Source organism: Sinohyriopsis cumingii, chromosome 11 (genome assembly GCF_028554795.1).
Source record: "Sinohyriopsis cumingii isolate HCF-2022 chromosome 11, ASM2855479v2, whole genome shotgun sequence".
Classification (NCBI taxonomy): Eukaryota; Metazoa; Mollusca; class Bivalvia; order Unionida; family Unionidae; genus Sinohyriopsis; species Sinohyriopsis cumingii.
In genome coordinates, this window is record NC_142971.1 from 41,136,785 (window position 1) to 41,154,167 (window position 17,383).

Below are 17,383 nucleotides of genomic sequence, written 5' to 3' on the forward strand. Positions count from 1 at the left end.
TACATCCTTACCACAAAAGGACGTCGTAGTGACCTACATTTAAACTTTTACTGACTTTAGTTTAATTTTTACATTCAGCTCATGATAACATGTGATGTTGCATGCAGTATGCATACTATCTCATGAAGCTTGGTGAGGAGATACATTTTGATTAAAAGAGAGCTCTGTAACCTATAATTTATGTTTTGGTGACTCTGGCAATTTTAGGGTCATTTATTTGGTACTGCTATGTTAGAATAATGAAACTTGATAATTGGGCGCATATCTATAGGTACTAAATCGTTATGTCTAAAGAAGGCCACTGTTGTCTTCTGGTTATAAAGTTAATTATGTGTGTCAAGCTCATGACATTATCAAACCACATATGATCCCTCGATTATTTATTAGGAGAGCCAGAACGCCATGTCGTGCCATTATATTAGTTTACTGTCTGACGTCTTTGGATTTATAACAAATTTCTTGTCCAAAATCCGATTGGTAATTAGAGTAACTTATTCAATAAAATATACACTCCTCACAAAAATGTCATAATGGAAATGTGCGATTTCCCGTCATGACAGTCTGGGTAGTGGTGCATTAAGAATGCCTTATTACTAGCTAAAGGAGTGGTCAGTATTTACCGGGGTGCGATTATAGTGGATTCAGAGGCAAATAGGTGTTATTTTTTTTTAGCACCTTAGAAAAATATAAGATACATACAATTTTTTGCAAAGCTAGTAGCATGGATGATTTATGGAACAATTAAGTCTGCTTTTTATATTGTGTAACACTGTATAACAGTAAACGGGGATGGGTAGAATTTCTAAGCAATGTCACTTACAATACACCACCTTCTTCATCCGTACACAATGACTGGTCCACGATTTTTAAATATGTGCCGGTAGCGATGAAATTATTATTTACTATTAATAAAAGTATTTATAATAATGGTAAACTCCAAAATACTTCTGTTGCAAACTTTAGACCAAAGTTCTTGCTCTGATGCAGGATTATTGGTCAACTGAAGTAATATGTTATCAGTCCAACCTGATATTGACTATTGTCATTGATTATTCATTCGGAACACCTGCACACAAATATATAAGCGCTTTTATCATGTGAAAGCAGAGGTGTTCCGTTCTTAAAGAGAATATATTAGCGTCTAGATCCAGCATCTTCAATATCGTGGGGGCATATGGAAATGCTTTTTTAAATGAGCGCGGACCACAACAAAATGGATCTGTACTTTGACCATTCTGGTCTAGTTCATTAGACGAATCTGTCCGACCGTTACTTTGTTTGTCTAAAGAATCTTTAATATTTTTAAGAAAAAATGAACATCACTTCTAGACTAAAGGCGAGAAAAAAAAATACGCTTTCCATAATCATTCTTGGAGATATTTTACAATATACTTTTTGCACGCTCCGTTTGTTTGTACTTCCCTACCTATTTAATCAACAAAAAGCAACAGAGAAAAAATGCATAAAATTTAGTCATTTCTTTCATGGATTTACAATTTCTAACCTGACTGTCGCCAAGGGTTCACTAACACTGTCGACTAATAGTCGTTTCAAAGGAAACGGAGTTGTCGATGTAAGCAAGCAGATAGACTGCCCACTGTCCTTTTTTCTTTTTTTTGATTCTTTAATAGTCCATTACAGTTAAAACTGTGTCTTTTGCGTCCAATATCTGCATTGTCTAGTTTTTATATTTCTAAAACAAGTTGAACAAATAAAAAGGAGGAACTCTTGTGTTCAAAGATATGTAAATCCAAAATTTGCGAAATTATTGAGATTATAAAAGACAGCGACCCACATTACATTTGTATCTTAAAAAACATAAACTAGCCTATGCGAATATGGCGACCGTGTTACGCAAGTTACTTCCGTTTGACTCGAAACGCCAAGAAGTTGACAGTGTTTGTAACCCCCTGGCGACAATCAGGCTAGAAATTGCAAATTAATGAATGAAATTACTAAGTTTCATGCATTTTTTTATATCCTTTGTTTTTAAAATCGGTAGATGGGTACAAACAGGAGATTGTTCGAATACTATAAAGCGTGCTACTACTGCTGTGAAAAGTTCGACATAAGAAACACATTCTTACACGTTAAGCGTTAGCCTATTTATGCAGATATTGACAAGTATTTTGCTATTTACAAACAAGGAAAGAGATTAAAGTTAAATTTATTTTCTGTTCTTTGCTTTATACAGGCTGTAAAAAAGTTCAGCTCTCTACATTGCAAGTGCCATGGGGTCAGCGGCTCATGCGCAGTGCGTACCTGTTGGCTGGCAATGAACGATTTCCGGCAGGTGGGAAACTACCTCAAAACAAAGTATAATGGCGCCACCCAGGTCACGATGAATCAGGAGGGAGAGGGACTCATCGTGGCGAACAAGAACCACAAAAAGCCAACACGCTCCGATCTGGTCTACTTCGACGAGTCCCCCGATTACTGCTATAAAAATGTAGATATAGGTAAGGTTTAAATTTAGTTTTTGTTTTCCTCCCGCTCTTTTGTAGAAATGGAGAAATATGGCAGCTTACTCGCTCAGTTTTATTACATATCTACAGTATAACAATTTTCTTACTTTAGTTCCATAATGTAACGATGACTTTTTATTGGTCAGAATGTAACCATATTTCAGACTGCGTTGCGTTTATTTTTATATAAATTTTCGCTCTACAATTATTAAGTACTTTGAGAGCCAGACGGGCATGACGTAAAGTTGTGTGCATTTGCAACAAGTACATTAGCGAGAAGTTTGGCATACCTCTAAGTTACGTTAAAAAACTATGAGATTTATTTATATGTGGTATATACGAAACAAATCGCTGCCTAAAAGCTAACAGCTGACTGATTGGCTGTCTCATGTGCTCAAGAAATGAACTAGTCCAAAATACACTACCTTTAACAATTAATAACATAGTGAAAATAAAACTGAGTCAGATATAAAAGTGCAACAATGAATTGTAATATAAAAGTGCAATAAACGAACTGGAATATAAAAAGTACAAAACGTTATCGGCTACTTTTTTTTTCCCAATATACCTCCAAGTCTAGGAAGTAAACATTACAGAACTGCGCACATCTGAAGTACGGTCAAGATGTATACTCAGTAACCCCAAGCACACCCAAAACTCATTCATCAAATAAGGGAATTTAATTTTTTACAAAACCTAAAATATACAAGGTCATTTTTGATAACCAAGATAATCAGCGAGGAAAATCAAGGGAAATTTAAGTACACTGATTAGTACTAACCCGCAAAAATGTTAGGGAAACAGAGAGAAACCCCCATTCCAAAACTTATTTAAATAAATTCTTATATCTAAATTATTTTTGATGTTTTACGAGAAACACAGACCAAAGACAATAAGGTGATACATAAACACATAAAATCCCTTATAAAATGAATCCGGGAAGGGGGTGGGTCCTCGAAGGTTACCATCTAACATAACTAGGAGCTTGAGAGTGGCCCATATATAAAGTAACATGAAAAAAGATAACTATAATAAAATTGCAATTATAAGAGTTTAATGTTGTTTGTTCTGCGTCTATCGCCGTATACACAGTCGTTGAATCTCACAAATTACATAACGCTTTTCGGGCATTATTTGACATATTATTCTACTATTCAGTAACTGATAGTTTATATAAGGATAGATGCCAGCATCCCCCTCATCAATCTGGTTACATAATTTTGTCCTCCTCCAGTAGTAAACCGGGGTAGTTTAGCTTCGTTTAGATCAGTATGACCCTATGGGGAATTAAATTTAACATTATGGGCCATGACTGGTGTCAACATTACTATGAAGATTTATCATTCTGTTTCTAGAATAGTGTGGTGGTGGTGGTGGGGGTGGAGAAAAATGTTCGGAAATATTCTTCTATATGTCAGACATTTTATAACCCACTTTGACAACACAGACTGGATAATCAGGGCGAAATCCTCATACCGGAGATAATGATCAATGAGTCTTAGCTAACCCACACCTTGACCCGTTGAGAACGGATAACAAGACTGGTGAAAAGCTGCACTGTATATACACCGGCAACGGATTGAAACTTAACATACGGCACGTTACCAACCGCTCCATCGCTTTTACTATCACCATTCTGAATGCGGGATGCCATGTGGTGTCACTCTTCGTGGAAGTAAAAGTTTCTTGTGTCAGTTATTTTAGTGTTGTACTGTGGAACACAGCACTGTAGATATGGCTGAACTAGATTTATTAGATTTAATTTTACTGTCGAAACAAGACCGTCACTAGACATTATGTAACGCATCACACTAGGGTTGGTCTCTTGAATGTCAAGGTCACGTTTACCATCAAACCTTTCCTTATGCTCTACACCTTTACAGACGTCTGAGATTAATGAATGAAACCTTGTACATCATTAACGAGGTGTTCTACATGTCACATTAAAGTTCATATCTTAAGGTCAAGGTCACTGCTCACTATTGTCAGTTTTCCATCATTCTGTACCCTCTGCACATAACCTTTGAACCGTTTGAGATTAATGGATGAAATTCTTATACCTTACCACTAGAAGATGTGGCATGCGCCACAGTTGCTTTATATATTCAAGGCCAATGCCAGCGTCTCAATATTTTTGAAGTTTACATCACACTTTTCTTTCGTTTATGTAACTTTAGAACCAGTTGAGTAAAGCTATAAATTCCTATACTTCTACATCTTCATTAGATGTTTGTCAAATATTACATTGGGGTTCTGTCTAGAAGGTCAAGGTTATGACTCAATATTTGTTAAAGTTGTTTCGTCTTGGTTTCCGTCACATTTTATAATGCTGGAATCTTTGGAGGTGTGACCTGCTTTTATGTTCCTATCTAACAAGGTCAATATTTTAGGTTTCAGCCACACTTCTATTCTGTATAATTGTATATTGTCATATGAAGATGTGTTGCAGTGCACATTTTTAGGGCTTGTTTACTATTACTTGCTATTATTATTATTATTATTATTATTATTTCGCAGGTTCCTTGGGCACCGCAGGAAGGATATGCAACAGGACATCCATCGGGATCGATGGCTGTGATATAATGTGTTGCGGTCGCGGTTATGATACCGTGACGCTACAGAAGACGGACAAGTGCGATTGTAAATTCCAATGGTGTTGTATGGTACATTGTAAAAACTGTACACGAACGGTGGAAGTGCACAAATGTAAAGGACAAGACTTAATCCCGGAGCCTTCCTATCCATACAGTTATAAAAAACAAAAGCCTCGGAAACGTTCTTGAGACTGATACAGATGAAAAGTGGAGTTGAGACTGATACAGATGAAAAGTGGAGGAAGAGTGAAAAGTAACGCGTTTCGTCGTTTTGGAATATCGAATTCTGTATTTAGGACCTATGTTGAAAGATTCTATTGAATACGATTGAATGTAGCTAATATTGTGTGAATCTGTACATTTTTTTTTGTTTTCAAGATTCTATGTAAATATTGTTCTTATAATTCTTCTGTATTCTTGAGTTTGATTGTCTGAAAGGCCAGCGGCATCTAAAGATAGAACAGCTTCTGAATTGTACTGACTCATCATAAATGGACAACGGTGTCGTATGTAGTTGATATGTATCAAGCGAGATAAGACCTGAATGGCAGGAACAACTTTAACTACATGTGATTGGTGTGTAATTAAGAGCGTTTACCATCATATAAGGTTTATTTTGATATAGTGTGTATACCATGTAAATAAGCCATTTGACAAAAAATATACCTTACGTGTCCTTTTTCTCAGTCACATGTATTGACTCGTCCACAATGGATAAAGGTGTAGTATGAAGTAGGTATGTATGCAGAACGCATAACAACTGTGTACACATTTATTTCCAGTGATATATTGTTAAGGACATGGCGTATATTATCTATAATGTTGCGGACTTTGCATGTGTGATCTAGTGTGATAAGTAAATTGTATATAAGGTATAGAGTGTCAAGGACATTTCCTATATATATATATATATATATATATATATATATATATATATATATATATATATATATATATATAAGGACGTTGCGTGTATGATATAGTGTGTTAAGGAAGATGCGTGTATAATATGTTTGTAACTAATGTTAAAACGTTGAGGGAACAATCGTATATCACGTGCAAAAAAAACCCCCCAAAAACCCAACTTTTTTCAATGCGTGTAAGGAGGTGGTGGAAATGTGTAATCCCCCCCCCCCCATTCCTTATGGTTTTTGGTTATCGCTATCTTGGAGATGATCAACCACCGTGCTGTTGCCCGGATCGAGTAAACAATAAAATGTAATATGAAATTAATGGATGGAATAACAGATATCCGAGGAGACATAGAGATATAATAGAATGACACGAGCCTCCGTATGTAAAATACACCAATTTAATCAATTTCATTAGCAAATGAAATCGTGCATGACATTGGAAGGATTCAATTTTTGTCAGAAATAAAGTTACCAAATTATACGAAATTCAATTACCCGTTATATTATACTGATAAGACAAATTTCATCATGTGATCGGGTGACTGATCAAACTCAGATTGCCGGCATGACAGCATCACCTGGTTCTTCCGGTCCTTACCAAATCACTGCCGGTGCTAGGTCTTCGTTTCCGTTTCTTTCATTCTCAGTCACTCTTTAGCTTCTTTGGGTCATCAATCTCTCGGCTGCTGACTGTGCTCTTTCCACTGTGCAAACTCAACGGAGCTATCTTCTTTAAAATACAACAAATAATACCCAGCCTAAATATATATCAGGATTCCTTCTCCTAGGGTCAACAAATATTCCCACTCTCTTTCGTCAGATATCGAAATTCAACAGAATTAGCTATGGTCATTTCGCAACCTAATATTGATGCACACTCCTATTAATCTTGAATTTATGTCTTTTCTAGCACCCTAGCATTACTACCGAGGACATGACATAATTAGACCTCTCAGACATTATTACTGCACCACTGTGGATGTAAATTTACAAGCTGAGTTGTGCCTGTCTATACACATTACTCGATTATCGGTTGAAGGGAATTCAGAACTTAATTACACACGAATCAATGGACTTCACTCCTTATCCAAACTACGTTACTTTGCTAATCCATTGATTTTCAGATATAGGAAAGGCAATCATCAGCATAAATGATAAAAATCATTTAAGACAGACAACTTACATATTCACACAATTTGTGTCAGAAGAATGCATGACATCTTACACTGTATGATTTCTATTACAGACAAACAATTGAATCCGAACTCATTCATATAACGAAATATTGTATGACATTCTTACAATACATGAATAATAAAACATGCATGATTATTTCCGAACTCAAGGAAAAATTTAAGTATGAATTTAAAATGAAGAAAGTCAACAAAAATAAAAAAATTACATCAATGAACACATTGTGTGTAATTGAAACCGACAGTGTGCTTTCTCAATGTCTCGCTCGCTTATCGTCAGAAAATTACCCCTATTTTCACTGTGGATACGGGTCTGTAAAGGTCCCAGACCCACTTGTCTTTTGTTCAAGTTGTTTAACGAGAAAAAATGACTTAGTTGTTCGGAGTCCGTCGGTCTTTCTCTTCATAGAGAATTTGGACTGCCTAATATCGTGAGGGGACTATTTTAAAAGTCTGTATTCCGTCTTGGAAAACACATCCACCCTCGTTTAACTTAGCCACTTAGGATTACGCCTTTAACCGCCAACATTTTTTATCACTCCCATCGAAGTTAGAATAATTCTCCAGTCCACATTTATCACTGAATATTCCGGCAAATATCATTGTATGACACCTGTTTCAAAAGGACCACAACTTCCTACAATTTTGTCTGGTTCGTCTCAACTTTTGTCATTTTACAGCCACATGACCTTACACTGACAATCTATCGGACCGGTATGGCATGAACTCTAAAGTTTATTTCATGCCTCTAAGCAGGAGAGGTTGATTATTACAAGATGCCAAGTTACAGCGGACATAGTCAATACATACAGCTTAATGTTTACGTGTCACGCTGACCACATTACAGTGTGTACATATGTATTCAGCCGGGAAACTTAACACAAATCACTTTATGGAAGTCGCCATTTTTGCAATCCAAAGTAAGAGACGATGTGTTTAATTAGTATACTTCTCGAATAACTGCATCTCAACTAAATTTCCGGTGGACTAGAAGACGCAGATAAATACCACGCACACTTCAAGATCGAGATCGATCAATCAATCGATCGAAATTAGTTGTTGAATTCCTTCCTTTTTTCCAACAATGGACCGCAGTAGAATGAAGGCTTCAGTCGCTACATTTTAGGGTCTAAATTCTAAGCCTAACTTAGAATAAGCGTCCCTACAGACAGATATTTCTGTTACTGTTATCGGTCTATGACGTTGGCTTATTCAATATAAATTGGGAACTACCCAATGTGCTGCTCAAAGTTGAAGCCAAAGGAGTTCTACTATATTTATCAGTTAAAAAATTTCAAAACTGTACGCAGCAAATGTGGCAAATCAGTCTATAGTTTTTCATTTGAGAATATAAACTGAGGGGACAGCTAGCTTACAGTTTCTCATTTGAGAATGCAGAGGAAGTTATGGAGGTGTGATCCAATGTATGGAAACATCTTTCTCCACAAAGAGGGTGTTGGTATGGAAACATCTTTACATCTTTCTCCACACAGAGGGTGTTGGTTTGCTATGACTTTCATCCTTGTTTTGGCGCGTGGGGGAGGAGGAGACTACCTTTTCTGCCAATTTTTCTATAGATATACGTACAAGATACTGAACAAAACTAAAGGCGTCTTTTTTTTTACCCACGCCATTGTCGGCGGTATGAAAAACTAAAACTGAACAACATGCAAGAATAACGTTTCTAAAAATTTTCTTCTCATTTAGAAACTTATCACTTGAAATTTAGACTAGTTCGTATTTTAATATTCAAAGCTATAACCGGGTGATTCTTGTCGCATGAACATATAAATTTTTATGATTTCTCCGTAATGAAATGTTATGACTGGTGTCTATTGTAGCATTATAACATGAAAGTCTAACATTATCAACTTGTTTTTTTTCTTCTATATTACGTTGAATATTTTCCGCCCCCACGAAGCGACACATACGGATCGAATTTTGTGGCATTAAAAGATGGTATTTTATGTAGACTAAGTATTATATCAGTAATGGCATTTATAACTGACGTCATGTCGTAATATTTAATCCATATCCTTTGGCTAGATGACAGTTTATGTCCAATGTTCGGAGAATAATGAAAACCATAAACATAATGTCATCGTTATTTTTATGATGTGTACAATATAAGACTGGTCTTAACTTCGAAAAAAAATGATCGATAATTTGTCGATACCCTTTCCATCCCTCGTCGAAAAGATAGTTTCTATTGCATGTAGAATGTTCTAGTACAATTTTGCATACCTTATTCTGGAGTATTACACAGAATGGTAATTTCATCAAAAGTGCAAACAGATCATTTTTGTATTCTAATGAGTGAATATGAATACAGACTCCTATAAAGATAGTTCTATGATTTTGTCTTTGTTTTTATTTCTTCTTTCTTTCCTTATTTCTTTTTTTTTAAAATCGCTGTCTCTCTTTGAACCCCCAAAGAGTGCCCAGTTAAAATATATGCGCTTGGTAGAGAAGGGGTCATATTGTCTTTACGATAAAATATTTTTTTGTGTATTTAATTGTATGGTCTGTATCAAACATAAAATACAGGATGATTCGTACACTACCCATAGGAAAAATATAATTAACAATAATTCAGATCATCGCATTACACATGTTACGTCAAGCGAGTTAAATTTTGTTACCTGCAATTGCAATATAATGAAAAGATTAAAACGTACAAGGCATCGGAAAGACAACTGGATGTGAATTGCTCTGTTTCAAATGGGCTTTGAAGAGGGGAGAGTTTTCGGAGGATGCGAGGGAGCTAGGTTCCAAAAGGGGTTTGAGGTGGATCATCGCACAAAGCATTTTGGAACCAAACTAGCTCAGACTCCTTGCCGATAAACCTGAAAACCTCTTAAAGGAGACCAGAAACCAATGGAAATATAGAATAATAATAAAAGTACTATAGCAGAAAACCTTATTCTGAAGTATCATCTGCGACCGTAATGCCAATATTTAAATATTGGCCTATCTTCTAGGAGCTGAACTTCCGTGACCTAATATGCAAAATTTCCGCCCCTATTCGGTTACTTTCGGGATGTGACGTCATAGTAGCGACTCCAGCAGCCCAAGTGGGAGTTGCCAGAGTAAAAGACAATACCGTTTTGCGTTGCTTACGGGTGTAATAGAACATTAAGAAAAGCCTGTGGACAAGTTTTTTTTTTTTTTTCGAAAGATATAGGCATCATGAAAGAATGGGTACATTATTACAAACGAGTCGATTTCAGAGCAACACCATACAGCACTATGTGCTCGTTACATTTCTCAAAGGAATGTTACGAGAGGGATCATGAAAAAATAGCAGCTCAAAGATACGCAAATGCTAGGCCTAGACTAAAAGTTGGCGCTGTTCCAGACATATCTTTGGACATTTTAAATCCTGGGAAAAGAGTTAAACGTGTGAGTTACGAAAATAGACAGAAGGACGAGTAAGTGACCACAAAATGCAACAATCAATCCACATATCTTTTATCTAAAACAGCAGTGCTAAAAACAAATCTGATAGCCCGACACCCTGGGCCCCTTCTGGTTTTAGTTTCGGCCCATCCTGTATTCAAATTGAGGTGCCCGTCAGGCTTGTCGAAACAAAAATTGTTTGCCTGAGGAAACTTTGATTGCGCTGGTGAAATGAGTAAATGTATTTTCAAGATGTTGACATACATGCCTTAACACGGCACAATCTAAATCAAATCACCACTGTCCTAGGTGAAATTTAGATTTGATTTTAATCAAATGGAAGCTTTGCTAAAAATAAGATTCTAAACCTGTCGTGTTTCGAGAAAACACAATTTTCATAATCTTATAAAAATTAAATTTTAAAAAAAAATGCATTGTATACATGTAATATGCATAAACGGTAATCTGTATTAATTGGAACTGATATAAAACTATTCCTTGTGCAGTTTAAAAAGCAGCGATTAAAACAAAAGGTCAAAGTTTCACATAAACTGTCTGACAATAGAACGGGGGGGGGGACTATTGACACCTCCCCCCTTGCCCCAATGTGCGACCGCCCATTTGACGTGCCTTTTCTCGCTGTGATACACCTTATTATTCCCCCATGACAAGCCCCTTTTGCATATTCTGGTCAGTTCTGGCTAAATTGCAAAATAGCTAAAGTTTTGATTTAAGTACGCAAACAATAAAGCCGGTGTGACTAATGAACAGAATCCTTATCCTTGCATTGATCTTGTGAAAAGGACTGCTCTTCGGTCATACTTCAAAGAAACCATGTTCGACAGTGTGTGTATGTGTAAGCACCAGCAATTGATTACCAAATAAACGATGCCTATTTTGTTGTTACTTACGATGCCATGGACTTCATTTTAACAGTTCAAATCTGCAGTCACAAGTTACCGTACATGTGGCAACTGTTTTTCTCAAGTTTTATGCCCCACCTTATTTCCTTAGGCATGTAACACTGTTTGCTGATTAAAATATTTATTCAGAATTAGTTCTTTAGGGCCACATATACTGCATGGTATATTTTGTTTTATTCCTTGTAAATTTAATCATGGTAATTAAACTTTTCATATGCGGTAGAGGAATGTCAGGTGTTAACTGGCCGAGTTTCTTTGACGGAAATGGAGATGCGATTTTGTTTGCAGAGAAAATTTCAGCGTGATCATTCATTTAAGCTAATTGGTGACAATTTTATTCTTTTAATTTTTTTTTTACTATAGTACTGTTGTAGTTGTTTAAAAAATCTGAAATTTACTTGAATAATGTTTAATCTTCACGTTCTATTTACTGAAGAATAAAAAAAGAAGAAAAAAACTGTTGTATGATATTAATTATTTCGTCCAGTGCCGGGCTTAGACGTGTGTGCGTGTGATTTGAATTTTTAACGTAGCTTTAACAATTTTTCAGTCATATCGCTACGATGTCAGCAGTGTGGCAGTTTAGACTGTGGATTGCATACGTTATATTTAAAAATGGTTTGGGGTTGGGTTTTTTTCTTCTGACAAATGAAAATTGACAGACATAATGTAATAATCGGGACTTCGCTGCGCAAAATTGAGAGATATTACGAGATCGGGATGTAGATGAGGAAATACCCCCAAAATCGGGAGGTTTTTCTCCCGGCTTGAGAGTTGACAGGTATGAATTGTCCGGGCTTCTGGAATTTCATTCAGGACTTTAGTTTATTTAAGTCACCAGCCCGGGGCCTGTGCCTAACAAATTTCTTTTAGCACTTACCAGTACAGTACATAAACTATTATATCAGACTGCAGATTCAACTTTTGAATGTGCAACCAAAATGTGGTCTCCTGTCTGCCTCGCTCGCCAATGTTTATGTTTGTATTCGAGGACTGGCTAGTATAGCGTCACGGTACCACGTGATCTGTCGTCTCATTAAAACTCGGAAAAACTCGGCAATTTACGGAATCGTGGTATCTTCCACGCAATATAATCACTACCCGCTTACGATATTTAATTTATAAACATTGCAGTCGAACTAAAATCTGTGGAGAATTACATACGTAAAAGGAAAATTTTGATTTCTAGTCTCCTTTAAGTGTAATTGCTATTATTGTCCATGATACCCACAGACTGTACGATTAACTCGTCGTTTCGCACGTTCGACTATCGTGTGACAAGAAATGCTGTGAGAAGAAAAGGCCTGCAGATTTTTTTTTTAATATCCAAAATTAATATTTTTTTATTTCTTGTCTACATATATAGTTATGGTTAGTGTTAGTATGCCCTGAAATATCGAACTTTAATTCGTCAGAGTTTTTCTGTCCATTATCATAATTTGTCTGAGTGAACGCATGTCTTATGTGGATGGTGCATACGACTGCCGCAGACGTATTGCGATAAAAACTAATGCTTCAAATTAAGGTCAGCTAAGTTTGCTGTAAATGCACTGATCATAAAACGTGACATTTATGAAATTTTCCACGACTATGCTATTTTTGTATTTATGCTACTCTGGTGGTGTGGTAAACGATACAAGTGTTAATTTGTTACATAATATAATTTGCTAATTACAAAAAAGTGCCTGGAAAATTGACACTCTAACTGATTTCATCACAATACATTTAAACTTCATCATAGCCATTATTTCAAAGAATTAGCACTAAACCAACAATTTGATCCAAGTATTAATATTAATTTTACGCTGTCAGATTGATTGAAGAGTGGTCAGGCGTGTTACACATGTAATACAGGTACGTTGTATACTCGGTTTTAAGTCAAATTGCAAACTGCACAGAACCAGATCTGGTGTCGAATAATGCGCCAGCGAATATGGATCAATGCAACTTGTTAGGAGTAAGCAGTAGAACTAGCAAGAACAAGATAAATCGTCAAAGTTTCTAGACCTCCAAGTCAGTTGTTTTATGTTTTGTGTGTTGCTTTTCTGTTGTTGTCAGTTTGGAAACACTGTACGTGAATGTCTCACACCGCCGTGATTGACAATATTTGTTTTATCATAAAGAGTCTATCAAAAAGGACATGCAGCAATTTAAATGATCAAAATTATACATACACATGATCGTGTATATATATATATATATATATATATATATATATATATATATATATATATATATATATATTCAAGGAAAATAAGACAGTAAACGTCGCGTTTAACATGGAGATAAAATATATACACTTTCAAATTACATAAAAACATAATTGTGCCTGTTTCTGGAATAAGCAATAAATTCGTGACCTTGAACTCTATGTACATTTATACACCAGGCGACAGACAGAAGAGTGAAGTGTATAAAATAAACGTCTGCCATATTCTCATTTTTAATAACACCTGAATCAAACGAATTTTGTTTTCAGAGATGCATGGTTGATCTGTTCTCAAACATAAGATTAATGTGATGTTTTACCCCAACCCCTTGTATTATACATGTATTTATAAGTCTGTAAGTGGAGCCAGGTAAGCTTTGTTTTTCCAAGTGCCTAAGTTGGCTAATCCTCTTACGTAACCCAGTCTTTGTTTGAGCTCTTGAGTGGAAATCTGGCGGGAATCTTTGTACATGGGAACACGTGACGTAGACAACTTCAAAGAGCCGGAAGCCGACAATGGTAGGCTGGACCGTACATGGGGACACACAGACTGACATTTTTATGATTGACAGTTCGATCAAATGACCAGAGTCCGTCGCCATCCAATCGGGATGCGTTGTAGGTGGGACTTGATTCGAGAAATTGACATAAGACTTGTACAAGCCTGAAATTCGTCAGTTGGTGTTTAAGAGTCGCAGTGACACACACTCCGTTAGCCATTCGTAAAAATTGGCGGAATTTAGGAAATTCATGAAATAGCTTCGATCAGGTAAGTTTGATGTTACGTTGATTCTGCTTGATACGACTGCTGTTAATTGAAGAGAATTTGTCGTATGTATACATTTTACTTGTATTGAAGTATGAATAGTTAATTATGACCTTAATAGTTTGCATTTTTTTCATGACTTTAGCTAGTACTTTTGTTTACGATTGATTACGATGTTGATTCGTTGCATCATTATTCATAATGTTACTATGTACACCTTATTTGTGAGGCGAAAATGTTCTCTTCTTTCGCTAGTAATATGTGTGCATATTATTTCGTGGATTATTACGTTTACGCCCTTTTGAAAGGACGATTTGTATTTGTGAAGAATTGTATTGCTCGCTAGCCGCTATAAGAATTAATATTGTAATTCTTTGCGTAGTTATATTTTGGTAGACAAGAAATTTGTTTACGTAATGATAGATTTTGCCATTGAGTAACGGATTGCCGTTTATCACCATTTGAATGTGAATATTGTGGATTTGGTACGCTTGTGTAGGAAATATATATAAATATATATAAATATATAGATAGTCATATTACTAATCGTAGTAATATTTTAGTACAATCGTATTTAAAATATTTTGTATGTATATACTGATAGGGCTCAGTATGTAGATATTTGAATCCTTTGTGTGATTGTGTTATGGCGCCATTTTTGTAAGCGGCGGAAGTGTATGGGAATTTCGATGTGTGCGCATGCGCGACCCAAATGTCCCGCCTTAAACTGATGGTTCAGTTCAGTGACGTAGTGTGAGGGAAGATTTTTATAACCCTATGCTAATACATTATACCTTTCAACAGGAAGCTTTCGGGGGACGAAAGAATTTCAGAGAATTTCGGGGGACGAGAGAAGTTCAGAGAATTTCGGGTGACGGTGAGAGATACCGAGTGAATTTCGGGTGACCTCAAGGGATATCGTCAAGGGTTCCGGATACTAGAAGAGGAACCGGAAGTCAAGATAACGGCAAGGAACAAGGATTATAGAAGAGGAAGCGGAAGTGGAGATCACGAAAGGAGAGAAAGACAAGGGAACGAAGAGATTTAGATGAGTAGCACTCAAGAAGGGAAAAATCTCCTCACACTGTGAACTCAAATGATGATCAAAGGGATCATTGGGTGAAAGAGAGACATTGATTACTTTAAATTCTTTTAAATTTCATTTATTAAATTGTTATTGTTTAAATTTCATCTTTGTATTTCTTTTAATTTAACTGTCGGCATTGCTGACTGGGGGCTCGTAGCCATAAATATATTTAGTCAATAAATAATATAGTGTCCAGAATTAACCTTCTGAATAAGGACCAGGGGAACTTCTCATAATTCGTTAAAGTCTATAAGAAGAACCCCACCCCTAGACCACTACACCCCCACAGTGGGCGCTTCGTCCGGGATATGAATTAGACATATATATTATTTTGGGACTTAAAGTTATTGGTAGAAGTATTAGTGAACAGTGTGAGATATTTTCCATTCTTTGTATTTGAAATTTTGTGATTTTCTCATCTTGTATTTTTATTGTCATATGTGCAGGCTTTGTAGATCTTCCATTCATAGCAGTACGTGTGAAGCAGATATCGAACAAATATCTTACCTGAACGAAACTAGTTGTTGTCGACAGGTAAGTATTTAAACTGGTATTACAAATATCTGTATATTGTTTGAATTTTGAGACAAGGTATCACTTTACATTAGTATAATGGCTACCGAACGACAAATGATAAAGGAATACCGCGCCATGGGGTCGGAAGATCTTGGATACGAGGGAGATCGCCTGGCAACCTTTATAGAAGAAAGGATCAAGGAATGGAAGGCCGAAAAAGCAGCGGAAAGAGAAGCCCAGAGAGAACTAGCCAAGATAGCAGCGGACCAAGAGTTAGCCAAGATAGCAGCGGACCAAGAGTTAGCCAAGATAGCAGCGGACCAAGAGTTAGCCAAGATAGCAGCGGACCGAGACGCCCAGAAAGAGCTGGAGCTAGCCAGACTCGCTCACACTCTGGAGATGGAAAAGGTCAGAGTTGAAGCTAGGACCAACGGACGGGACGACGCCAGTACAAGCTCTGGAACAACCGGCCGACCTTCCATCGACCACCGGATAGTCCAGATCAACATGTCACGCTTCAATGATAGGGAGGAGGCTATTGACGATTTTCTCGTCCAGTTTGAGAAACTCGCACGCGCTCATCAGGTCCCTGAACAGCACTGGGCCATTAATGTCTCAGCCTTTTTGCAAGGTGCAGCTCGGGAAGTCTACCACGGCTTAACTGCAGAAGAGGCTGATGACTACACTGCCCTCAAGAAGGCGCTTCTCTGCCATTATCGGCTGACCGCCGAGACTTACCGGAAACTTTTCCGGGACTCGGTGAAAAAGGTAACAGAGACCCACTCTCAATTCCACAACCGTGTTCGAGGTTTATTTGAGAAGTGGATGAAAATGGCCGAAGTCGAACGCACGTACGAAGGGCTACGCGAGGTAATACTCAAGGAACATGTCCTGGGTACTTACCGTCGCGAGTTGACAGTTTTCTTAGCAGAAAGAGAACACCGGACGCTCGAAGAGATCGCTAACATGGCGGAGCGATACGAGCAGGCGCACTCGAAGAGTGGAGGTTCCGGGGTTGCTGACCGACCCCGACCCTCTGAGTCGCGTCGTATGGGGGAGGTTGAGCCGGCTGTCCGTAACCGTCAGGGCGACGGGAAGGTCGGAGGGGCACCTACAGGTAGGGCTGCCGCCTATCGACCTGGACAGGCCTCACCCACGAAACCAGGACTTGCAAGTCGGCGAGGGCCGCCGACCTGTTTTAATTGCAAGCGCCTGGGGCATTTTGCCAGGGACTGTCCCAAGGGCAGGCAGACCCAGGTGAATGTCGTAGCTAAGAAGGAAGGTGTGCCGGAAGCGAGTCGCAACCCAGCCAACCTT

The 17,383-nt window shown here is 37.3% G+C and overlaps 1 protein-coding gene across 3 annotated transcripts in view; it reads left to right on the plus strand.

Moving 5' to 3' along the window:
- The window catches only part of LOC149787991 (protein Wnt-2b-A-like), a 100,436-nt gene extending 90,914 nt beyond the window's left edge, over nucleotides 1-9,522 (plus strand). For all 3 annotated transcript variants that reach the window (XM_089974273.1, XM_089974274.1, XM_089974275.1), the window contains exons 4-5: nucleotides 2,195-2,459; nucleotides 4,983-9,522. In XM_089974273.1, the coding sequence (XP_089830399.1) occupies nucleotides 2,195-2,459; nucleotides 4,983-5,248 (531 nt within the window). In that variant the 3' untranslated portion in view covers nucleotides 5,249-9,522. The remainder of the gene's footprint in view (nucleotides 1-2,194; nucleotides 2,460-4,982) is intronic.
- Nucleotides 9,523-17,383: the final 7,861 nt, after the last annotated feature.